The 26,708-nt window shown below is 37.3% G+C and overlaps 1 protein-coding gene across 1 annotated transcript; it reads right to left on the bottom strand.

The window, feature by feature from the left end:
- Window positions 1-960: 960 nt before the first annotated feature.
- Window positions 961-24,377, bottom strand: LOC306850605 (endoribonuclease Dicer; the record flags this gene model as incomplete). Its single annotated transcript, XM_079386317.1, has 29 exons — window positions 24,362-24,377; window positions 20,349-20,399; window positions 19,285-19,388; window positions 18,921-19,109; window positions 18,093-18,246; window positions 17,856-17,983; window positions 17,575-17,709; window positions 16,545-16,705; window positions 16,216-16,384; window positions 15,641-16,113; window positions 15,209-15,341; window positions 14,875-15,117; window positions 14,650-14,804; window positions 14,437-14,569; window positions 13,852-13,927; window positions 13,636-13,775; window positions 12,294-12,473; window positions 11,918-12,131; window positions 10,527-10,680; window positions 10,221-10,403; window positions 10,025-10,130; window positions 9,674-9,849; window positions 8,044-8,863; window positions 7,063-7,215; window positions 4,578-5,340; window positions 3,343-3,611; window positions 2,551-2,713; window positions 2,299-2,374; window positions 961-1,126 (listed from the first exon to the last, which is right to left on the bottom strand). Exons 4-29 carry the CDS (start codon window positions 19,032-19,034, stop codon window positions 961-963), a joined length of 5,637 nt encoding a protein of 1,878 aa, XP_079242443.1. The 5' UTR covers window positions 19,035-19,109; window positions 19,285-19,388; window positions 20,349-20,399; window positions 24,362-24,377.
- Between the last annotated feature and the right edge of the window lie 2,331 nt (window positions 24,378-26,708).

Genomic DNA, 26,708 nt, shown 5'->3' with positions numbered 1-26,708 from the left:
AAGACTGTCAACTAAATATCAATATCAAAAGACATTACTGAAACCCAAGTATCAACGAATGTGTCGTAATAAACGTTTAATATCATATTTTTTTATATAACGCAGCTCTATGACGTCTATACAACCCATCTGGTCGGCTACACGAACATGCATCCTCAAGTGCCGTTTACAAGTGTGTTGATTACAATAATCGGGAATGTCAAATTCCTATCCATCTTAAGGATGTGAGGGCATTTCTCTCGCTCTCAATACAATACAGAGCTAAATGATTTTGCTGTGATCTGACAAAAAAAAAAAAAAAAAAAAAAAAAAAAAAAAAAACCTCATGAATCTCGTCAAAAACGCGGACCCTAGAGAAGTGCAATTTTGATTGAGAATATATCTCAAGATAGAGAAAAACACTTCACACCAACACCATATTTCTTTCCGTGCCCTTACTGCAAAACGGCAGCAAAACTGGCACTAGTGCACAGATTGAGGAATTTTGTGTTTGTCACTGTCTTTTCTCTTATTTAGTTGATACTTTGGAGTTTAAACTATGTACACTGTAATACTACCTACAAGCTTTAGCTTTTTTTTAACCACTACCACAAAGCAGAGCATATATCTTTTTTAAATGTTAATCAAAACAGGGAAGGGAGGGGGGGGGGGGAGAAGACCTGACCTTTTTCTTAACACTTGCAATACATAAAAAAAAAAAAAAAAAAAAAGCACTCGTGATCAAACAAAGCTGGGGAGAAAAAAAAAAAAAAAAAAAAAGATTGTTTGCGCGCACGTAAAGAATAAAATGAAATGTGAACCCCATGTGAATTACACCGAAATCTTTTGACTATTCATTTGAGTTTGACAACCCCAGTGAGAATGCTGTCGGCCACGATTCTTGGCTCGGCCATAAACTGGTGCCAAGAGGGCTTCTGCTGTGTTTTTGACTGGTGCGATGGGGTGTCTGCTGTCTGAAGCTCAGTTGTTTTGGACCTGAGGTTGATTGGCTTTGAGACTGCGGAGGGCTCGGCGGGCGGCCGCTGACTTGGCTATACGGTAGCTGCGTCCCACACCTTTGAACTTGCCTTTGCCCACCACTTCCACAGTCACCCGTACTTTTCCATCGTAGGTTCTCTCCGCAGGGCTGTTGGAGGGAGAGAAAGAAAAACAGATGACCATGACTATTTAAAAATATGACCGTGACACAAATGACAATAATTGATAACTACAAAAACCTTATAAAATCATTAACAATAAACATTTCAATTACGATTAATTAAGCTGTAACAATTAAGAATACTATGTGGTGTACTGGTGGTAAAAAAGAAATTTACCATTCACAATATAATTTCTACCATTTCAGCATCTTACCTGGGCTGCAAAACAGCCTTTATTCATGTTATTTTTTTAATGTAATAATTTACAATAACAACCATAATAATTAGTGCTGTCAAACGATTAATTACATCCAAAATTAAAGTTGCTTACATGGTGTACGGTGTATATTTATTGTGTGCGTGTTATATACACAAGTTTATATTTCTTAAATATACGCGTATTGACATAATATAAATTACATGAATATAAATTTGAAATATACTGTATCTGTGTATTTATAGACAAATATACACAGCACACAAACTTATTTTGAATGTGATTAATCGTTTGACAGCACTAATTAACAATCATCAATACTATTAATAATAATAATAAATTAAATTTAATAAATACCTATTGTTACTTTAACAAAGATTAACCAAAAAATCTGGATACATAGACAGAATATTAGTAATAATAATACATAAATAATTTAAGCAACCATAAAGCATCATTTATATTGTGGGGTATTTACCATTCACAATATAACCTGCAAAACAAATTACTTTTAATGCAATTAAAAAAAAAAAAAAAAATTAAAATGATGATAATGTATATAGAATTAATATGAATAATTTAATTTTATAAATATACCATTTTAATTAAAATGATATAAAACTAGACGTTTTTGATAATATTAAAAATGATCGTCACAAGACTAAAACTCATTTAGTGTTGAAACTGACCCACCAAAGCCAACATTTTAGTATCAATCCAGCCGTACTCACATTACAGCTTCCAAACTCTTATAGGGACATTGCAAGAACTCAGAAATACGAGGTCATTTCAAAAATTCAGAATTTTGACCATCTCTCAACCACACACTGATACAGTAACTTTTACAGTGTTTTGCACATACAAATTATGGCTATAGCGCATGTATTTTGCAGATGATTATGTTTGAGAGGTTGCTTGCGTATAAGGGAAAGACATTCCCACCTGAACTTAGCCGTCTCCGGTTCCATCTCCAGGAGTTCACGCACTGGGGATCGAGGGACATTAGCGGAGAATTTTTCTAGAAAACGAGGCAAAAACAAAAGCAGAGCATTTCAATCTGGCATGTCACACATTAAAATGGCACGACGTATGAAAATTACTGAACTTATGGTCTTCGCCACATGAGCCGGCAGACAATCAGACGGAATAGAAATGCAGAACCGATTTACTCATCTGTACGTCTTTGGCCCTTACCTATGAGCGGCCTCATCATTGGATAATACACTTGCCAAACTGTCTCAAGTGACATCCCGCTATCCATGTAAATTGCACCAGCTAGCGATTCAAAGATGTCTCCCATTGCTTTGGGGACCTCGATGTCTTCCTCCTTCTCTTCATCTTCCTCCGATCGGCGAAGCTATGAGAGATCAAAAACAATTCCACTACCTTTTTTTTTTTCCATTGACATACTCAGAAAATAAGTGTTCCCTCTCAGGACAGAAAACTGCGCTTGTCAAATTCACATCCCACAAAAAAAAAAAAAAAAAAAAAAAAAAAATTAACTGCGGTCACAACTTAAAATGTGAACTGACAGCGTTGCTGTACTGTAATGGTATTTCCTCTCAAAATGAACTGTGATCAATTACTTTTAGTATTACGCTTAAAAGGCCTAAATGTCCAATATTGGGGACAACATTACCCAGCTATGCAATTAAGGGGAACATTACTTATTTTATTCAATTTGTCTTTCCTCTTTCAGTATCCAGTGTTGTCCCTTAGGCATAAAATGCTTTCCAGTCAAACAAGACCAGATTCAGCGCCAAGATAACCATTTCAAAATAAATTAAATCCAACTGCATTTTTACAATCCAAAAACGAAAACAAATACAAACACATACCAGATTCCCGATGACCGCTAGTGATAGGATGTCACGGTACTAAATCTTTATGAAATATTATCCATATATATGCGGACAATGGCATAAATGAAACTATGGTTTCCAAGGCCTAATATCTTTAACAGATAACGGTGAGATGATAGCTCACCTCCGAATCCATTCCTTGCATTTCGTTCTTCTCCAGCTGAAATTGCACAAAAACGTCGATCACGTGGAAGAGTTCGGGCGAGACAGCTTTGAAGTACTTGTGGTAATCGTACTTGACAGCCAGGGAAGCAAATATGGTGTTGTTGACAAGTGCAGAGCGCAGGTCGGTCAGCACGCCTGGGGAGTGCTGCCGGGGATCTTCATAAAGGTGCTTTGTTATGAGGTAGTCTAAAATTGCATCACCAAGGAACTCCAACCGCTGATAACAATCTGTCCAAAGTTCAGAGTTGAACAAAGGATAAGAAGAGACCATTAATATCACAGAACAGTAATACAACAGGGTCACCGCACAAGAAATAAAGTGATTGTAAAAACACAACTGAAAATATAGTAGTTGTTCTTGCCAAGTGCAACAAAGTGCAATGTGTATGCCGATTTATAGACAAATTATTCTCAATCCGCATCTTTCAAAAAAAAAAAAAAAAAATTATTGGTTTGAATCAAATATACTGATCTAACTACATTACATATGTAATAAAATGAGCTGAATTGAAAAAGCTAGTTATATAAATCAGAATACTTCATCTCACACTTGGAGTTGCCTGGCATACCAGTACTAAATATTTTTGTAAATTATATGCGAGTGACCCAAATCAACTGTGGAAATTAATGGGTTTACTACAAAAAGTTATGAGAAAGCATATTATATAATTGAAAATAATAATTATTTTATATTAAATATAATAAAGTAAAACCTCTTTATATGACCACTCAGTACTACAACATATATTTATGTAATAATAGTAATAAAAAAATAACAGTAATAAAAGTTAATTCTAAATAGCTTATTTTATGATAATAAAAAATAAATTAATTATATAACAATAACAGTAATAAAATAACATTGTATATTATAAATTCATTCAAGCATAACTGAATGTCATTATTCATTACATTAAATGTTAATGAATTTATTACTATTCTTATAATTTAGTCAATTCTAACAATACATTATATTAAATTATACACTTAAATTATTATTAAACAAATAATAACACTTGTATTTGTTGTAATGAGTGTTCATTTAAATAAAGTAGTATGAAAATTGCCAAAGCAGCACTGTTTGTTTAGTAAGGTTGGGGAGCTGGTGTTTCCTTACAATTATTAAAGGAAATATTGTTGGATTCAGGCCACAACCCTAAAAGAAACTGCGCTGTGTAAATAACATCCACGGACCTGTGATGGTGTTGTAATGATACGAGGCGTGAGTGAAAGCCTGCAGGAGATATGCCTTGTTTTTAAACATGTAGTTTATCTTCTTCTCGAAGTTCTCGAAGCCAGAGATTAGGTGGTTGAGGGTGCGCTCTGCATCCGGGTGGTCAAACATGCAGCGCGGAGGGATCTTGAGCCAGCCGTACTGCAGCTCGGCCGACCCCCCTGAACTCTGCTTTTCCGCCGGGAGCACCTTCAGGCCGAGGGAGCACAGGAACAGCTGGGCCGCTCTCTCCCCACAGCTGGTGAGGTAGCACCCCAGCAGGGCCTCCACACAGTCGGCTATGCTCTTATCGGCGATGCACTGCTCGGTGTGGAGATCGTAGGAGATGGACTGCTTCCCAATATCCGTGCCACAGTTTTCCTCTGAGGGGTTCCAGAAGCCCACCACGAAGTCATCCTCCTCGCCAGCTTTGCTGGGGTCCAGGTAGCACATGGCGTCCCAGGAACTGTAATCGAACTCATCAGCGCCGCCGTCTGGGGAAAAGTGGGAGTTGTGGGCTTTTTTGGGAGCTTTCCAATCGTAGCCGGGCTCGGCCGGCTGGAGGGAGATCTTCTTCCCGAAGGCGCCGGTGCCAATCAGCATGTTATCGATGAATCTGATGTGCTCATAGTAGTACTCCAGCTCATCGTCCACATTGACCTCTTTAGACGGCTCGACCTCTACATCCTCTGCCTCGTCGTCATCATCATCATCACTGCCTTTTCCGTTGGCCAAATCTTTATTCTGAAAAACAAAGATTTACCGATGTCTTACAGCTTAAACAAACCAAACATCACGAAAGGAACGTCGAGTCCAAGAGCCCTGTAAAGCCAAGGCTCAGTATCTACAACAGATTACAATTTAAAAGCGTTTTAGTTCAACCACAGTATTATGTTTGCTCAGGAGAGCTCTAAGACAACCGAGGCTTCCAGTCCAAGTCAATGACTCATCCAATCTAGTGTGATTCAAAAGCTGAAATGTACCCTGAAAATATTTTTTTATCATTAATGCCATAACGCTGACCATGTGAGAAAACGTCTATTGCATATTCATTAAAAATGTTAATACCTTGACACCTTATACTGTAATAATACATGGAAGTGACACTTAAAATTACAGCACCCGAGGCAAATTTAGAACACTCGTACCATACACATACACCCTGAACCACACAGAGCGACCCAAAACATACAGCCAGTCTCTGTCGAAACCATGGAGAGGGCTGGTAGAAACCAGAAGCAGAGTTCTTTCCATTTTTCTTACTTGGTCCTCTGCACATGTCCTAATACATCACATATGCTGAAACACAGATGGAAAACTGTGGCTTCTACTTAATATTTCAGATATTTCATTTTAAATAATTGTGGCACCTCTTCCTGACCTGACATGCTTCTTTGAATTGTGCCTTGTGTTAACGGCTGCAGATATCTTGAATTCCACAATATATTTATGCAACGTGATAACGTTAACCTATAAAGTTGCATTTCTTCAAATTATTAGAATAAAAAGTTGTTTCGATAATGTGAAAAACATTAGGGGACTGGAAAGATTTAGTAATATTAAAAAAAAAGCTTTTGCATAATTTTTAGGCAAAATTATTTTAAGTCAAGGAAATATTTCTTATTATCCATGTTGAAAACCATTGCGCTGCTAAATATTTCTATGGAAACAATGACACCTTTTATTTTAAGCTCAAAACAGAATTTATTTTAAATAGCAAAGACACTTATAATGTTACAAAAGATTTGTCAATTTTGATCAATTGAATCTAAATGAATACATTTAAAAAATATTTAATGGTAGTGCATCTTCATTTATATAGTTACAAAATACAAATATTAGCCTATTAAAATTAAAATGTTCTTCCCAAAATATAAAACATACATTGAGATTTGTTTAAGGTTTTCATATTTGCACATGGTTTGAATGATATTATAATCTTAGATTTGTTGTGTTGTCATTGCATTATTGACGCTTTTTACTTTACAAATACAATTTGTTTAAGAGTCATTTCCTAACTCTACAGAAATTTCAGTAGGTTGGCATTACTATATTTAATCTAAATCTTTTACTTTATATCCATTTCTTGTAGGGAGAGGTTTGGAAGTAACTGCCCTGGAGATGACAAGTGAATTGAGGAAGATTTGTTGCCATTTGTTTTAAATCAAACCAAAAGGTGTGTCATGCTGAACTGACTATTTCTAATCTTTTCCATGTATAATAAATAAAAATAAAAACTGCATGAATAAATTCCTTTCTGAAACCAGCTTCACCCAGAAAGGATGAACCTGCCCCCTAGTGGCAATGACAGGAAACAGCTGCAGCTCAACGCTGCCAAGATGTTCCTCAGCTGAAGGCACAGAGCCATGTAAACAAACTTGTAATTGTGCATGAAGATGCATGTTGATATTGGGTTAAGCTCGACTTGAGCTATCTGGTAAACAACGGACACGCTCTGACTCATACCTCATCTGAGTCCCACTTGTCTGTGCTGCTTTTGTCCTGATTCACCACGTAGCCCGGGGGAAGCCAGTTTACTGGGGGATCAAAAATGGATACCACCATTCGACTAGGAAGACCCTTTTTCTTCCCCAGGCGATAAAGGTTACAGTTGCTGACCTGGAGACATTGGAGCAAAAGTAGTTTGTTTTCCCATATAACATGTGAAGCAAAAATAAAACATTCAAATAAATGAGCCTTTATATAAATGGTAACAGTAATTGAAATAAATATCTTCAGTAAAACACCAGTAACTGCAAAGTGTTGTGTGATGAAAACCAAACAGTTCAGTATGCAAGTCTTACAAATTTATCGGTTAGACTTTAAATGGTGAATATTCTATTAGCAACAAAGGGAAATTATTTTTACAGGAATGAACTTAAAACTAATTAATAAAAAGTAAACAAAAAGCACAACTAAAGCTGACATTATTAAAAAAAAAAAAAAAAAAAAAAAAAAAGGAGCTAAATTAATTTTAGCCTAAAATGTAAAGTACTGAATACAGAATGCATAAGAAATTTAGCATTACGAATATTTAAAGAATATTACAAATACATTTAAAATTAATTTCATACACTGAAAAAAAGTAGGAATGGAAAACAATTTTTAGAAATTTCTCAAACAGCAAGTAACACATCGAGTTAAATATGAAATATTGTTTAAAAAAAAAAAAAACCGCATTCTTGTAAAACTCACTCCAATAATCTATTTTAACTTACAGGTTAAATTTTTTTTTTCAGTGTAATATTTATTAATGAATGTTTACGAATAGTTTGTAATTAAATATTCATAAAAATTATGCTAAAGTAGTAAATATTTTTTAAAAATAAAACTTTTTGCAAATATATAAGATTAGTAAAAGAATAAGTTAAACTTACTATGCATTTTTTAATGGTGATTTTTGCTTTGCAGTTACTCTAATGATCTTAGTCATTGTGTGAATCTTACCTTCTTGCTTCTCATGTATGACAGCCTGCCCTCGTGGGCGTCTGGGTAAGTGCAGAACAGGTAGGTGGTGATGGCGTGTTTCAGGAAAGAGTCACCCAACATCTCCAACCTCTCCAGATTGAAGCCGTCACTGGCGTTGGAGAGGGTCAGGGCCTGCAAGATGAGGCCGGGGTTGGGGCCCAAGGTTTTGGGAGAATCCCAGGCTGGACCTGTACAGGCTGATGTAGATGTCACGTCAGAGACCTCTGATGACACTTCTGAAGGTGCTGTGGTGCTGGTTGCCGGCTCTGGTTTGGGGCAACAGTTTGAGGTAGGTTTTTTCACATGTCCGTCGCAGAGATCCGAGTTCCTGCCTGGGATACATTCGTCGCTGGGCTGGGGCTGTGGCTCGCCAGCTGGAGAGGGTCGCACAGGAACTGAGGTAGTGGTTTGTGTTGATAGGTCACTCTCCAGAGGTCCCAGCTGAGAGCATTGGCAAATGTCATGTCTACGTGGAAGGTCGTCGCTGTCGCCCCGAGTGCCGTTAGAGAGGTTTCGGGAACAAACGCAGTCGCTCTTGTCTTTGTTAGATGTCTGGAGATCAGTCACTGGGAGCATGTGGGTTTCTAGCTTTTCATCTGGTGTGTTGCAGTTCTCACAGGGGAGAGTGCCCTCTGGAGGCTGGGAGGCCTCCGTACTGCAGCCCTCCAGGGCAGTGTGGTCTATTTCTGAGCTTGTGCCGTGTTTACAGTGATCGTCGTCTTCCATACATGTACTGGGGCAGGAAATGAAAGACTTGCTGTCGATGGATTTCTTCCATCCAAAATCCAAATTTGGATACCTGGGGTTAATATTCAATGAGATTAGGACTCAAATAGGAGCACTTCCTTTAATGCAGAGATTGCTGAAGCCAGCTTCTTTCTAAGATGTTACCTCACAAATGAATTGGAACGCTTTAGTGTTTCTCTTTTTTTTTTTTTTAACTCTGTGCCACACATGACTCAAGTTACAAATGAATCCAATAGAGTTTGATGTTAGCATGTTGCCAAGCTAACTATACAACATAAGAATAAAAGTAATATGCAAAGCAAATGCTGCATTAAAATTTGGTTTATTTTACTTTATATGTACTAAATTAGAAATAAATCAACATGAAAAAAAGGGAACATTAAAAAAAAAAAAAGAGCCTGTAAAATAAAAACATTTATAATGCACTCAGGTGCAGGCATTCTCGGTGCTGTCAAAATAAAAGTCCTGCATTATCAACAGTGTCAACAGAGGTCCTTTTTTCCAAATTTATCAGCTAAAAATAAATAAAATCTGCCAATGCCAACTGAATTCAAATTTGGCAAATAATGGTCAATATATAATCCTCGGCGATATCAATATTTTTTTAACCACCAATTAGAAATCAACCATATAAAAATACTTTAGACAAAACATTTTCAGCCTTTTTCTCCACTGCAAAGCATATTTTCCTATGATAATGAGTTATCAAAACTATGTGTAATAGCTTTTAGAACAGCCTTTGCATCAAGAGTGCGCCTACAGTGCCTTAAAATTATGTCTATGGAGAGAGCTCACTAGGTTTTGGAAAACAGCGAATGAGTGTTATGCATATGATTTGTGTAATTGTTTTTTTTTTACTGACCTGAAATCAGGAGGCAGGGTCTGAGTCCCTACACCAGCATCAATGGCTGTCTGAGACCGCAGCTCTTCGGCCGTCAGAAGGCAGTGAAGTCTGTAGAGAATGCTGGGAAGGCAGACAGCTTTCCTCCACAAAGAGGCTGGGATGGGGTGAATGGCACAGAGCTCTGGAACTAAAATCTAAGCAGACGAAACAGAAATGCAACCAAAAGCTGTTATCTGATGTGAGTCAAACCTCTGTTCATCCGTTACTGCTCTCGGTGGGAGGAAATACTTGAACAAGCGGTGTGATTAGACTTAATTCAGGTATGATGGCTATTAATCATCACCACAAATTCTTTCCGTCAGTTAATACCTGTTTGTTTTGTAGACTTTCCCACTTGGCCTTTCTCTTCTCCGCACTGCTGAGGGGAAGGGCTTTCCCCTTTTGATTAAGGTGCCGGGGAGTTAAAAGATTCAATCTACAGGAAAAGACCACCATGGACATAATGAATTTCTTAGGGGGAGAAAAAAAAAAAAAATACCAGAACTTGTCTTTTTTTACTTCCTACCTTGAAGATGTGTGGTCCACATCCAGTAGGGGCTGGTTAACATTAGACAGGTCCAGGTTGTACTTTGTTTTGTAGTACTCAGCGAAAGTCTCGTACTCTGGAGAGGGGAATTTACTGAGCGGGGTGAGGTCTGTGTAAACGTCAGCCACATAGAACCGATGTGGCTGGTCAAAATTACGATACCTTAGAGGGAGGAATGGAACATAAGGGTAGAGTTCAACTTCAGTGAAAACAAAAGCATAGTATAAATCAATGAGAGCTTAATTGCAAAGGCAATAAGACTCCGTTCACAAGTTACTTTTGTACCTTGGAATGATGACAGCATCCTGGTAGTCCTCCAATTTGAAAATGAATGGGTTTTGCTTGGTGTACTGAGTATTTGGAATGCCAATGCGTGCTTCAGACTTTTCAATATCCTCCATGAACTTGAAATCCAGGTCCAATGTATTGGAATCCTCAGCTAAAAAGAACACAAGTTATAAGACTAGGGCTGCAACAAGTGATCAACTGATAAAGACTTTATAGCCAATATCTTTGAGAGCAGGGGGCCGATGGTGGAGATAAGACGTGCGTGTGTGTGTATTTATTTACATATTTATATACATATTGTATTTATTTACTATGGGGAAGTCGTGGCCTAATGGTTAGAGAGTCGGACTTGTAATCCAAAGGTTGCAGGTTCGAGTCTCGGGCTGGCAGGGATTGTAGGTGGGGGAAGTGAATGTCCAGCACCCTCTCCACCCTCAATACCACGACTGAGGTGCCCTTGAGCAAGGCACCGAACCCCCAACGGCTCCCCGGGCGCCGCAGCATAAATGGCTGCCCACTGCTCCGGGTTTATGTTCACGGTGTGCATGTTCACTGCTGTGTGCACATAGGATGGGTTAAATGCAGAGCACGAATTCCGAGTATGGGTCACCATACTTGGCATTATGTCACTTCACATAAAATAAAAAGAAAAGGAACAGTAAAAAAAAACAAAGTAGACGCTGTTAACAACTGTGCACTAATCTGGTAAGTCTGCACCAGAAATCATGTTTTCTTGAAGACTAGGTAATGCTAATTTCAATTAACGAGAATATGACAGTGACTAATTGTATACAGCAAAAAGTGGTTTAAGAAAAAAATAAAAAAAAATAAAAAAGGATTTCAAGTTTGTTGCTCATGTGTGTAAAACTGCACACTTCTAGATTATCTAACAGCTGGATTTCACTAAAGGTTTTGGAATTCAATATTTATTAGATTTAAAGACTAGTTTAAAAATGACAAATGCATATTTTAAGAATCCAGATGGTATGAGAAATCATAGTTTTTGCATCTGTTATTAACAATTTTATTATACTTTTAATATATCATTTAGTTTCACTGTTTGACAGTTTTCTCTGGAATAATTTGACAGAACTGTTAACTAATGAAGAATGCAAGGTCCTGTGCATGTAAGTGCAGTCAAAATAAAAGCCACGGTGCGGCCAAAAAAGTCCAGCTTATCATTATTAGTTAGGTCCGTATGCTGTGGAATGGATCTGCCCATGTCTGCTCAGTAAAATATAGGTCATTTTGTCCAAATAATCAAATATTTGACAGATTCATTGCAGATCTAGGCAAGACCATATCCTAAACTGACAATCAGAGGAAGGACCAACTTTAATCTCATATTCAAACAAGACAATCTCGCTGTGGCTGACTGCAGCACTCACCAATGTTGAGAGGTAGAACGCAGTAGGCAGAATCTACTTCTACGGGCTTAAACTCCAGTGCTGGCTTTTCCAGACGGAGGATGTGGGAGAAGATGTACTGGTGCAGACGCGTGATCAGCTCCAGCTGCTTCACGCTCAGAGTGAAGCCCGGCTTCTGCAGCTCAATTGAAATGGTCACCTCACCAGAACGTGTATACACAGGGAAGTGAGGGATCTGAAAGTTCAAGGCAAGTTAATGAATCTCAGATATAAATCAAATGAAGGATACACTTGACTGTTTTATAAAATCAAAGTATTTCACAATGAATAAAAGTGGACAAGTTCTTCTCCAAGGATCTGCAGATTCAGAAAGAGAAGTTACATTAAAGGCGATTACCCGAGGTATTGGTTTAGCTGTCAGGATGCCAAAACATCGAGTAGTGTCCTCTGGTGGGTACAGCTTCCTCCGCCGGAAGTTGAGCTCATCAGGAAGAGGGGTGGTGAGGACCATCCCTATGACGTAAAGGTAGCAAGGCTGCTCTGGCACAGGGTAACACCCTCGCAAACACTCTGGTATCTACAAGACAGGAAACCCAACATGATTCTATACCTTCTACTAGGGCTGAACGATAGACAATTTTCATATCTCGATTTTCATGCCAGATATCTCGATATCGATACGATATGACTACGGATTCGGTGAAAACCAAGCATTTCTCAGAAAAATAAAAACATCATAATACAAAAAAATTTGGAAAGTGTAGTTTTATTTTTAAGAACTCACTGGTGGACGTCGACTCGTACGGCGTAAAGGCCCTTTCACACACAGGACGCGGCATGCGCTGCGCTATGAAACCCATTCATTTCAATGGCTTGCGCTGCGCGAGGGCGGTTAGTTGCTGCGCCGACCAAAGCGCACGCGCAGCGGAGCGCACCAGCGGTCAAAGTTCAAAATAGTTCAACTTTTGCCGCTGCGCTCTGTGACGTTTCCCCGCGCGGCCAATAGAAACGGGGCATCCAAACAAGCGCCGAACTCAAAATGGATGAACAGCTGATTCTCTGTGTCTGAATTTCCAGAGCTATACCATACAAGTTTGCGGTCGAATAGGGACCTCAGCGGTGCATTCAAGGGCACTCGTAAAACTGATGTTCGTTGTGTGACTGCCAGAGTTGTATGCAGGGCGGGGCGAGCGCGGAGAGGGGAAATCTATATCGTTGCTTTTTTCGATAGTAATATCTTGAAAGTTCATATCTCGATATAGACACGATAACGATATATCGTTCAGCCCTACCTTCTACTCATCGTACTTAAAGAAAAAAGGAAAAAGAAAATAATCCTCTATTTAGCCAGGATATTGATCGTAAAGATGCTAAAATATTGTTTCCATTTCCAATTTCTTTTGAACATTCTATTCAGAGAATCCTAAAAACCTCCAATATATCAATAATCTGACAAAATAAAGTTTCTTGAGCACCAAATCGACATTAGAATGATTTCTGATGGATCATGTGACACTGAAGACTGGAGTAATGGTGCTGAAACTTCAGCTTTGCAAATCACAGAAAAAAAAATTACATCTATATTAAAATTCAAAACTCAATATTACGGTTTCACCGCATTTCTGGTCAAATAAATGCACGAGACATTTTTCTCAAACACTTACAAACTATGGTGATACCAATAAAAATGTTAATCCTGACAGACTTTTAAAAAGATATTTTGGGTTCATGACACTTACGGCTTTTGGGTAACACTGTCTCCGCTTGGTGGAGCCAGGTCTTCCTGGCACGTTCGTCTCCTCCTCATCATGCAGGTCCAGCTCCTCCTCATACTTCACAGTTTCCTTTCCCACAGGCATCAAATGATCATCTAGCTCACCTAGACACGGCATCACACATCTGTCAGCAACTCACAGAATGCATCAGAATTCTCATATTTGGACTTTCATGCTCACCAATTTTGTGCAGCTTTTCACAACAAAGAAGAGCAACAGCTTTCTCTGCAAGTCTTGCACAATTCATAGTTGGCCCCTAAAGGGATAAAGAAACATTTGGAAGGCGTTTCACTTTCGAGAACAAATTTATAAAAATTGCATACATGATGTCTTTTAAAACCTGTATGACTTTCTTCCATGGAACACAAAAGACTTCTAGCAGACTGTCAAAACTATTCTTTTTCATACAATGAAAGTAAATGGTGACCATGGCTGTCATGGTTTGTCAAGGAAAGATTGTCAGTGAAAATCTTAAATTTCAGTCTGTCTCTCTCACAAAGAATCATATGACCATAAATGACTTTGAATAAGACAGTCAAATCATATGGACAACTTTTCTGACAGCTCATGGTTTCCATCCACTTTCATTGTATGGAAAAGAGCAGTGTGAACATTCAAAACTTCTCCTTTTGTGTTCTATGGAAGAAAGTCAGTCTAACAGGTTTGGAATAACAAGGGTGAGAATTCTGACAGTCTGTGTAAACGCCTAGCAAAGACGACAAAATGTCAGAATATTTTGAAAAATGTATTTTGGCAAGAACTCACAGTGACAGGAACTCTGAGTGGTGAGTTAATGGGTAGGAAGAGCGTGGATTGATAACCTCTAGTCTTCCGCTCCACAGTTTTACACTTCGGAGCAAGATGAGTGAACGGATCACTGGGCAAACGCGCACAATATCTGCACAACACAAAAGCATTTAAGCACGACATTACGTGCATCAAAATATAGCAATCTTTGATTCAGAAAAGAGTATTGACCTGTTGACGTGCCCAATGGCTGTGTTAATCGTGACACGTGGGCCGCCGTCCTCTGAGCGCAGGACGTAAGGTGGTAGAGCGTTGTCATCATCTGTCACCGGCTCCAGTTCAAAGTCACTGCATTCTGTTGACTTCGAGCACTTATTTCGGAGGATCTAAAAAGACATACAACTCTTAGAATGACACATTTTAATGTACATGCAATATCTCATTAAATCAGCTGACCTTCTCTATGGCCTTGTAGGTCTTGAGGTCTCCTTCAAATGTTTTTGTCTGTTCGCTGTCGGCTAGCATGATGTAATTGGAGACTGGAGCCCGGGCGCGACCTTTGGATTGCACGTATGACCGGTACTCTGTCGGCAGGTCAAACCGAACGACCAAATTGCACTTTGGAATATCAACGCCTTCTTCCACAATGCTGGTTGCAATGAGCAAGTTGGTTTCATGGGCTCTGAACTTCCTCAGGACCTGGACAGTAATATCAATCAGCAAAAACATTTATGGTTAGTCCAAGCTAAAGTGGCACAAGAGATTTCCTAGGACTGCTGAATTCTCTTACCTCCTCTTGCTTTCTGAACTCTACCTCCATTTGTTTGTTGCGAGGCTGGTTCTTGCCGATGCTGTGACCTGTGATGAAGTTGCTACTGATGTAAGCCAGCTCTGGGTCCTGCTTCCCTGCCTCCTTGATAAGCCTAATACACACATTACAGGGGGCATGTATTAATTAATTCAAGTATCTTTGGATAATTTAAACAAGCAATCTGTTAAATATAAGATTCGGGCGATCAAGCTTTTTAATATTTTAAAAGAAATGAAATGAATACTGCTATTGAACAAGGACACAATTTATTAAGTGACAATACAGACATTTAAAATATTACATAGTGATTCCTAAATTCATTTTAACATTAAAAATGAATGATTGTAGTTTTAGTGCATTTATTATTTTTATTGAATTTTTAAGACAAACAGTGAAGCACTGCAAACAAACCTGTTTAAAACTACCGCTGTATATCGCCTTTCCACAAAGATGATTCCACAGAGGATGTTGGTGAAAGGCGATGGAAAATTAGCTTCAGGCTTCTCCTTTGCCTCAGCTTCTTCATCCTCATCTTCGTCCTCAGAATCGCTCCAAGAAACATAATTGTCCTGACTGCGATTATTGTACCACTCCACACTCTCAAACTGCTGCCGTTCAAAAGGCTTATACTCGTGGAGAATCTCCAGAAGTTTGATGACCTTGGGAGTGACAAACTTCAGGTCTAGGGAAGCTGGAGAGAAATGCTCCTCACATAAGGCATGGATTTTTCTCAGAATGGTGTCTGTGAACAATAGGAACTTGCGGTTCATCTCTTCCTGCTCATGTTTGATATATTTTTGCAACTCCCGGACCATGATTCCTGCAGCTTTATCGGCACACCAAGGGCCCAGCACAGTTAACACGGCACGACAGTCATTCAGCACCTAGGGATAAACAATCACACAATCAAAACAGTTATTTGAAATCACTGCAGGAAGCTCCTGTCGAGAGTATTGGTGCTTTAATACAAGATCCTAAATGAGAACCTGTTTGGAGATGAATGTGGGATCTCCATCTTCTCGATGAGCAGATAAACTGCAATCATTAAGAAAATTAAGGGCTTCTTCCAGCTCACTCAAAAGCCTCTCAGAAAGCCCACTCTGATCCTGATACAGCCCACAGTCCAGCACAACCTCACGAGGCTGGGACGCATACCTGGAAGTAAACATGCAAAAAACTACTATAATAAATGATACTTAAAGGACATATAAACGGTCCTATTGTGTAAATTAGATGGACACTTTTACCAGGAAACAATTGTTCTACAAGCTGTAATAAAAGCAAAAATACACCAGAGCGGAAATCAGAAACATACCTATCAAGCACCACAAGATCAGTGGCAGTTTCTGCATTGCTCTGCAGAATCTTCTCCAGGCTCTGAATCTTCTCCTCCAGATCACAAGGGTCACATTTGCCATTTAAAATGGAAGCAGTCAGACCCAAAATGCGAGGAAAACCTGGGCAACCCTCACAAATCTGTAAAGACTGACACCGTTTAATAAAGTATTACAACTAGGTGTTTTTATCAACCATCTTGAATTACAGTTGGACAAAGCACTCAAAATTGACAGCAGTAATCAATCATGAAAACAACTGTGTAATCCGATTAATATTTCCAGTAAATGTGTTTTAATATGAGAAAAAACATCCATATCAATGCACTGTTTCAGCACAGCTGTAATTATAACTAATGTGTTAATTTAACATCTTCCATAGCGATGGCCTGCATTTTGTAAATTGGCAGGTGTTATGACTAAAATATTATTCTCCTAAGAAAATATTGCACAGAGAAGTCAAAGCATCTGCATTCAGCCAGTTTTCAAAGTTAAAGGGATAATTAGCCCAAAAATGCTAATTCTGTCATCAGTTACTCATCTACATGTCATTGCAAACCTGTATGACTTTTTCTGTGCAAAATAAGATTTTGAATAATGTTGGGAATCAAACATTGAATCCAATTAACTTTCATTGCATGGAAACATCTCAAATCTTATGTTCCACAGTCAAAAGTAATCATTCAGATTTGGAACTAGGGTTGAGTAAATGACGACAGAACTTTTTATTTTTGGGTGGACTATTTTACTCTGAACATAGGATGTGCCACTAAGTGTTAGCCTTCAAAATAAAAACATCCAGTTTCAAATACGCAACAATATCTTATCAGAGTGCCGATGTTCAATCTCCAGGACTAAGTACATGCCCATTAATACTATAATAATGGATCGACACCTTTTTAGCATCTCTGTGGAGTGACAGTTAGATGAGGCCTCTATCATCCCTCTCTTTACACTGACAGATGTGATTTCATTGCACCCGTTCAATGCTGTAAAAGACTGCAATTTCACCTTCATTATTTCCCGATAAGGATGGTCTGTGATTGCAAGGTGGCATTCATCAAAAACCAGCAGGTTGATTTCTGATAGTGGCAAGACTCCATTTTTTAACACATGCAGAAAGATGTGGCATGTCATAACCAGCACCTGAAAGAACAGACATTATGGAAGAAAGAGGTATGAGGACAGGACAACATTCACAGAAGAGAGACTGCATGACGACACCATTAAACCTTTCAACAATTATATGAATAAATTTATAGGCACGTTAAATTGAACATGTATAATCACACCTGATTCTCTATCATCTCTCTGTTCCACATCTCCTCGGGCCATGAGGTCATGTCTTCTAACATGTAGTCGCCTACCTGGAGATCAGAGTGGGTTCTTACAGTAGATGCTTGCTGAACCACAGATGATGCTTCAATCGGGAAAAACGAACAAACCAGAATTAAAATGAATAAACATGGAAAGAGTTTGATCATGTTTTGATGTTTTTAGGAGACACGGCAGGCTAGACAATTCCTCACCTGCATTCACCAGGAAAACTGTTCTCTTCCCATTCTCTCCACGAATTTGGTGGGAGAGTTCTTTGATTAGGAGTACTGCGATAAAGGTCTTCCCTGAGCCAGTATTTAAGCAGACTATAGTATTGTGTTCAAGAGCTGCTTCAAGAAGTTCAACCTGGTGGGAAATTACAATTAGTTGAAACTATTCAAAATCAGCAAATAAATGCAGCCTGGTAAGCATAAAAGACTCGTTTCAAAAATAATAAATAAATAACACATAAATGTGAAAATATTTGTATTTGGAATTGTAATACAAAATGAATTGATTAATTTGCATGATTTTCATTTCATTTTCAATTTAACAAAAAGGAGATTTAGAAAAAAGCAAAGATCAAAGATCCAGGGGGCGGGGCTGGATCCACATCTAAGGGGTGGAGATTGGTAGGTTTAGGTATATGTAAGGTGGGATGAGTTGGATCTGGATCCAACCTCGCCCCCTGGATTTTGTGTTCTCTAGAAAACTGTCCAAGCTTGCTCTTTTCCAAGCATTGAAAGTAAGGGAGTGAAGCACCATGACAAACAGTCCATACGACCTGTGCACAATATTTCAAGCCTCCTAATACAATAGCTTTGTGACGAACAGCAAAACATCTTTACACGTCAGGTTAAGTTGAAAGCTATGGCAGATGGGAAGATCTTCAGTGGTTAATGGTTAATTTCCATCTCTTCCTCACAAGTATTTGAAATATAGGCCATGAGCTGTACAAAGTACATGCATGCTACTTTAATGGAGTTAAAAGCACTCAGACTAACTTAAATATCAGTGTCAAACCATTTCAAAGTACTTGCCTGATATTTCCTTGGTGTGTATATGTTGTCATGAATAGCTTCCTGCTGCCACGGGAGACCGAAGAAGGGTCCCATGGGTGAGGAGGCAGGGGTCACCAGCTGTAGGCCTGCCATGCTTAGAGACTGTTAAGCAGGGGACCTCCAGTCATCCAGTGTTTATCTCATTGCATCATGGCCTTCTAATGCTCACTGGAAGAGACCGACCACGTCACAAATCAGTAGGATGTCACAAACAACAGCACTAAAATCAACTATGTCACGTTGCAGTTACGTCTGGTGGTATTTTGAGCAACGTGTTATTTAGTTCTTTTTAGAGGCCATCTGGATCAGGTGGGTTACTGATTATAGAGGAGTGTTTACTCACAGCGTGTACGTTTCCCACTTCGCTGTGTGACCAGGCCGTACTTATTCTGGGCATCATTATCAGAGCTCTTAAAATCAGCTCATTCTTTTTCCCTTCGAGTTACTCTGCAAGGAAACAGACATGCACTTAGAATCTGTTTTTCATATAGAGCAAACAGGTCTGAGATTATGCTGTATGTATCCATTTATCAAATTATGGAATTAAGCAAGCACCTTATTACTACAACAAAATTTGCTGTAGGTGAATTTTACTTTTGGCTATCCGCATTAGGTCGAGTAAACTGTTTGACATGTAAAATGACCAACAGTTTTGATTTTACAAGCCGTTTAAGGCTAAACTGACATTCAGATCTTGATAAACTAATTTTGCCATATCTAACGATTACTTCTTCCTCAAAAGCACAATTCATAGTAATCATAATTTATATGTAGAAGCTAAGTACACCTAAAACATAATTTAAACAAACATTTAAGGTTTTTTTCTTTTCTGTACCATTCAAGTTTGGGGTCAGTAAGATTAAGACAATGCTGTATTTCTCTGAAAAAAAAAAAAAAAAAAAAAATGAATATAAAATTTTAGGAGTATTACTCTAGTCTTCAGTAAAACCAGGATTTTTCAGAAATCATTCTAATACGCTGATTTGGTGCTGAAGAAATATTTTTCAATGTTGAAAACAGTTGATCTGCTTAATATTTTTGTAGAAAGCATGACATTTATTTTAAGAATTCTTTAGTGAGCAGAAATTTTAAAGTAACAGCATTTATTTAAAATACAAATCTTTGTAACATTATAAATGTCATCCTGAGTGAAAGTACCATTTTATTTAATTCCAAAAAATAAATAAACTTACAGATCCCAAATGTTTTAAGTGGCGTATCTTCAAATAAACAATCAATGTTACTTAACAGCAAATAAAACACCTCAGTAGTTTCTTACTTGCACTATAGAGTTGTCTAAATCATACATGTATATTGTCCACTGCTTTGACCAGATAGCAGTGGACATCTAAACATACTGATTATGAAAATTTGTATTTTACTCTCATGAGAGAGAAATGACAGTACCTTAATGCTGCAGATGGGGGAGGGGGCCTGAGACAATATTCTTTCAATACCCTGAAAATGGAAAGAGAGGAAACATAGCTTGTGATAATGGACATATCTCTGGCAAGGAGAGGACAGCTGAATTTGGATGACAACTGGCTTGTCAACATTTTTGCCACTCAGGATCGAGCCCACACTCTCCTCCTGACCACCGCTGTTCGACACAGCTGCAACAAATCACCACAAGTCATTTCAGCTCAAGTAACACGAGGCTTCATTTTCAGTGAGCGAACATTTGCTCTTGGTTAAAAATCTGCTCTCAGACTCCATGTTCTGGTTCATGAATCTCTAATGCAACCACATAGGTTATTTACTTTCAGATTTTGAAAACGCTGACACACATCTGTTTCGGTGAACGAAACATTCAATGTTAAATGCTTGACTGCAAAACAGCTGGCCAGGTCACGGCTGCCCGATTCGACTACGCACAAGCAGATTTCCAGTGTTGAAAATCAAGGCTCAAGACAACTTGTTACTGGTACTTTATCTTAATTAGTAAAATCAATACCATCACAAAAACAGTTACTACAGTACTTAAATCATCATACAGCCAAAAAAATAAAAAATAAAAAAAAAATAAAAAAAGAGTCACTTCCTGATTAACTTGCGGTAAATAAGAAAAAAAATGTGCTGCAGTATAGTAGAAGGCACTGTATACTATATTTTTTGTATATATTTTTTGTATATATAGTGCTGTCAAAGGATTAATTGTGATTAAATCATATCCAAAATAAAAGTTTGTTTGCATAATATACGAGTGTACTGTGTGTGTATAATATATATACATATATAAAAACAAACATGCATGTATACATTTAAGAAAAATATATTTTTTATATAAGCATAATATATATATATATATATATATATATATAATATAAATATATAAATGCATATACATGTAAATGTTCAACTATACTCTACGTGTTTGTATTTATACATAAAATAAACAGTACACATGTAAATAACTTATTTGGATGCTATTTAATCGCGACAGCACTAATATTACGAGCTTCAGAGCGTGCAGACGCTCATCTTATTTATAAGATAAGCTTATTTATTGCTTAAGCATTTTAGAATGACAAAACTAGCATTTCAGATGCTCTGAAATGAGATCGGCCCGTTGGTTGGTCCAGTTTTATGCTGTCCAATCGCAAAGTCACATGTCTATTTTGATGCGCATTAAGGAATTTATTCGGTTAAAGTTTTCCCATCTTAGTTTGTGCATACTTTTATCCTACTTAGTGGAGCGCATACGTTTATGTAAATTTTTTGAATTTATGCGCATCTTGTCGTATCCATCCAGCATTTTTAATGTGATATCCCAAAAATGTGCATAAGAGAAAAAAAAAAAAAAAAAAAAAAAAAAAAAAAAGTGGATGGAAACATAACTAAAGAGACAGGGAAGGGAATCCATTACTGTGTAAAATTTAATCTTGCATTACATATCTAGATTTCACAATTATATGATGGAAATGATCACCAGGATAATCAAAATACTTGATAGTTGCTGGTGCAAGTTGTTTCTTTTTTAGATGTCTGTAGTGGCCAATAACAAATTAGCAGAATTCTATAGAATTACAATTAGCGCAGGGCAGGCCTATCCTTCAGTGACATACACATGCATACATACATGTATAATATATCAATTATAGACAATGGTTATTTTTTGTAAAACCAACTTAGGATCCTTGACAATTTTCAATGTTGATTTACTGCAAAGGAAACCAGTGAAGATATTAGCTCTCATTTCAACTTAACAGAACTACGTCCACTTGGTCAAAACGGTGAAGACATCTAGACTTCCTGTTAACCTCTAGCCACACTGTAGGCAAAACGGCAGGCCAGACTGGCTGCATACCGCAGACCCAGTCTAGTTTCAGAACAAAGTGCTCAGCATGACCTACATTACCATGTGAATGACTCTGAATATAGCAGCAGCTATGATTCTGTGAGGACTGACCGTTTACTAGTAACATTCAGTCCAAGATAAAACGGCTAAAATCTGCGCAAAATGAGCTGTTCTTAAATATATTCAATCAGAGAAAAATCAATATATTAAACTATCAATTTAGGAGAATTATGAGCTTCATTATAAATCCAATCGACTTCATTACCAATCAGAATATATTCACAGACAAACATGACAAAAACTAGCTTCAAAGTAATTTCACATGCAGGAGTACCAACATAAATGTGCCCAACACCCGATTTTCAACACCGCCTCCAAACTTGTCACATGAAAGGGCCCCTCGGGCCAACCTATCCAGCAGGTCACCTGATTTGACCCTAAAAATGAAGAGCAGGTCTCTGTAACCCCCCCCCCCCCCAATCTCATCAATAATTAATTCTGCTTCCATTACTGTCACTTTATTTTGAAGAATGCAACTAGTTGATTCAGCGGGATATTGCATTTGCAGTGCATGCGTTTACAAGTGCAAAATATTGTAATGAGATGCTGCAGCAAGCAATTTATGAACTTGGCAAACGGGTACACAACTTTGTTTTTCATATGTCAGCATAGAGCTGATGGTAAATCTCAACTTCAGAATAAACCTTAACCGGTTATGGAATAAGCACGTATCAAATGGCATTAAGTTTTATTTAGAGTTTGAAAACTTTGACATAACACAGTATGTTCTATTCTAATGGCTCTATGCACATTTATAATAAAAAAAAAATAAGACATTACAAAAAAAAAATGCACATAATTGCTCATACTGCTGTACGGAAGACAATTCATGACTTTTTAAATATTTAATTCTCCAATCAAAAAAAATGCAGCTTTTAATGACATAGCATTCAATATTAATAACTGGTTTATGTTTACACACACAGGATCAACAAAAATCAACCTCACAACAAATATTGGTCAGTTTACATGTTAAAATAAACCCTATTACGGTTTATCCTGCGCATTATACTCAGTCTATTTCAGAATACAGTACCATCTGACTGTACCACGGTACTGCCACTGAGAGAGTTACCACAAAAAAAAAAAAAAATTAAGTTTTGGGACATAATCTGGAGCTCCATGTCAACATTTATTTCTACAATATATTTTTTAAGTATCAGGGTAATAATACAACCACAGCACTTTAAGCGATAATCATATTCATTTACCATAGCATTTATAAAAGACACCTGTGGTTTTACTAAAATGTCCAAATAGCATGGAATTACCATGGTAAAACAGACAAAAGATACACAATTAAGATTTTTTTTAAATAATAATGTTAATACAAACCACATTTACTATATTCTAAATCTTAAGGCATAATAGCCTTTTAATAATTCTTGGTGGCACACAAGCAAAAATCACCCACGTTTCAGACGCCAAGCAGATGAAAACCAGTGCCCTCCAGCAACATATTTCCTGCACTACACCCATCATAACCACCACAGATGCATCTAAACACTATCCATCATATGCTAAAAGTGATCATTCATGCATATCACTTAGGCCTCATTGCGACCTTGGCCTTGAAACCAGCAAGACACCAGTGGCCCCCAAAAAAATCATGCATCTGTCACTTTGCCAATCACAAACGTGACTCTTGCACTGTGCTACTCTTTGATTACATATGGAATACATTACCCGATCTCAAACCGTCCAAATAATCAATATTAATCAGTCCATGTGAATCGGTCTTTCAGGGGCTAACGTTAACAGACGCGTGTAACTTAGCTAAAAAGACACCGTCATGCAAGCAGAAATCACATTATGCATTGATTTACCGCATTAAAACCCTCTTATAATAAACCACGTATTGCATTTACACCGCCAGGGATTGAAAGCACGAACAGTTTTCAATAAATGTACGCCGGACAGCTCGGTTTTTAAGGGTGATGGTGATTAGCACGCGAGCTCACGTTAGCTTCGGTTGTTTTTATTGATTATTTCAGAGGATCACGAAAGGAAAAACACAAGCGAACGGCGCGCGAGGTGTTTGTAAATTGAGGCGCTTGCTCACCGGTGGTGAATTGTTTTATTGGTCGTGTTGTGTTGAAGACTGTCTTGTTAAACGGTGCGGTGCCCCTCTCTCCCCATTACCTCCTGCTGCTGCTGTTGTCAGGCTACTGCACGCGTGTGAAGCACGAGACTGCGAGGAACGCCAAATCGGGAGCACAGCTACTACGACAACACAACAAGTCCATAGCAATTATACTCCTTTAAAATAAAAGTCTCCACCGGTCGTTAACAGAAAGGACTCTTTTTGGCCCCGTAAAACTTTGAGAAAAAGAAGCGCATTACCTACACCAGTGGTTTTCAATCCTGGTCCTGGGGACCCACCGCTCTGCACATTTTGTATGTCTCCCTTAATTAACACACCTGATTCAGATCATCAGCTCATTAGGAGAGAGATCCATGAACTGCACTGTGTGCGTCAGATAAGAGATACATACAAAATGTGCAAACCACTGTCATACACTCATGTGTATCAAATAAATATATAAATGTACAAATAAACAAATGTAATAATAGGAAATAACTAAAGCAATCTGATTAATATATAATTTAATAAAACAAATAATTATTTTTTAATTACATTTATTTTATATCAATTATTTTCTGCATTTACTTTTTCATATGTATTTTATTCTTTTAAACATTTATTTATTTATTTTCAACTTTTTTATATTTATTTACACTCACACTAGTGTATTTAATTGTCTGCTGACATTGTCTTTTATTCGATATACAATCATAAGAAAAAGTCTGTAATTGGTGTCATTCTTGTTAAAGTCATACACAATCCCACAAGTGTTTGCATTCGAAGCACATCTAAAATTTTTATTGTGTTTTAAACTAATCAAAGATTTTTTTTTCTTTGTTTTCTTCACTCATCACATCACACGCCAAGCATGTTGTTTAATGACACTGTTTTAAACAAGTACACTAACTTTTGTTACAACAGTGAATTTAGTTTTAACATAATAAACACTGAATAGTTTTATGAACATTTACATTTATGTTTATGATTTACTTTTATGTCTGGGTCAAAAAGACAATAAATCGGTAAAATCTTTACACAAAAGGCATTTAATAGCAAAAATAAATTGTAATAACATGTTAACAAGTTGAAATCTCTCTTTTGAAAAAAATTATAAATAAATCAAACACTGGGTCATATAAGTGCTCAAGCTAGTACAAAGTTAACAATCAGGAAATAAAAAAATTAATTAATTCTGCAACTAAAAATAATAAGTACTTATATAAGAATGATAGAAATGGAGATTATGATATGTGGTGACTATGAATACATTTACAAAGGCTATTTCTGAAGTTGGATGCTTGGTGTGAATAAATAAACCTTATTGCAGATGACAGAGTGACAATAATCATGTCAATAATCAACGGCTAGAGAAATGCCTAAATATTTTTATTCAAATATGTATTTCCACTATATGATTTGTTCTGCAGTCCAAATACGTTTAAATCGTACCATGAAGGTCTAAAATGGCTAGATCTGTTTAGAGAACACAAGTGTGTCATGGTTTCTTACCCCCATCTACTGGTAATTTTAGGAACTACAGTCGTTTCAAGCAAAAGGCGGTGTCTGAAAAAGACAAAGATGTCTAAAGGCGTTCCTGCTTTGTTGTAATGAAACCTCCAGTGAAGTAGGAAAAGAATTTTAGAGCATAACAAAATGTGACATAAAAAGAGAGACCCCACACTTAATTGTTTTCTGTAATACTTTACTTTTAGTCATTTAGCAGACGCTTTTATCCAAAGCGACTTACAAATAAGAAAAAGTACGTTAACTAAAACTAAAAGTTAACACTCTGTAAATACTCTATACACACCCATTTAAGAAAATACAGAAATTAAATAAAATTGACAAATGCATACAACAACATTTCAATACTAAACATATAACTTAAATGAAAAAAATGTCCTTTTATATCCTTTGCCAGTTTGTAATTTACAACACTACATTTGAAAGCAATCATAATAAACATAATACAAATATTAGTCTAACAAAAAAAAATTCATTAACTACGCAATTAAAAATAAATATGAATTGTTTAAATGAAATGTTCATTCTTTATCTCATTAGTTTTACTCACGCCTTATATATTTCCATTTGAAAATGCAGAATTATTATGCCAGCTTTATTTAAAAATAAATACGGTACTGTTAAAAGCTATTTATTAATTAAACGTAATTTAATTTATGAATTCGATCTCGCTCTCGTCGTCTAGTACTATTTTTAAAAAACTGCTCTTTCCCGAGATGCATCCGTTCCTGCTCGCCTCCTTTAGACCAATCAGAAGCATAGTAAAAAAAAAACTCTTCTCTGATTGGCTTAAAGCCGC

Source organism: Barbus barbus (assembly GCF_936440315.1).
Source record: "Barbus barbus genome assembly, chromosome: 30".
NCBI classification, from domain to species: domain Eukaryota; kingdom Metazoa; phylum Chordata; class Actinopteri; order Cypriniformes; family Cyprinidae; genus Barbus; species Barbus barbus.
The sequence above is the reverse complement of the archived record's forward strand: the minus strand, read 5'-3'. Positions and strand labels throughout refer to the sequence as shown.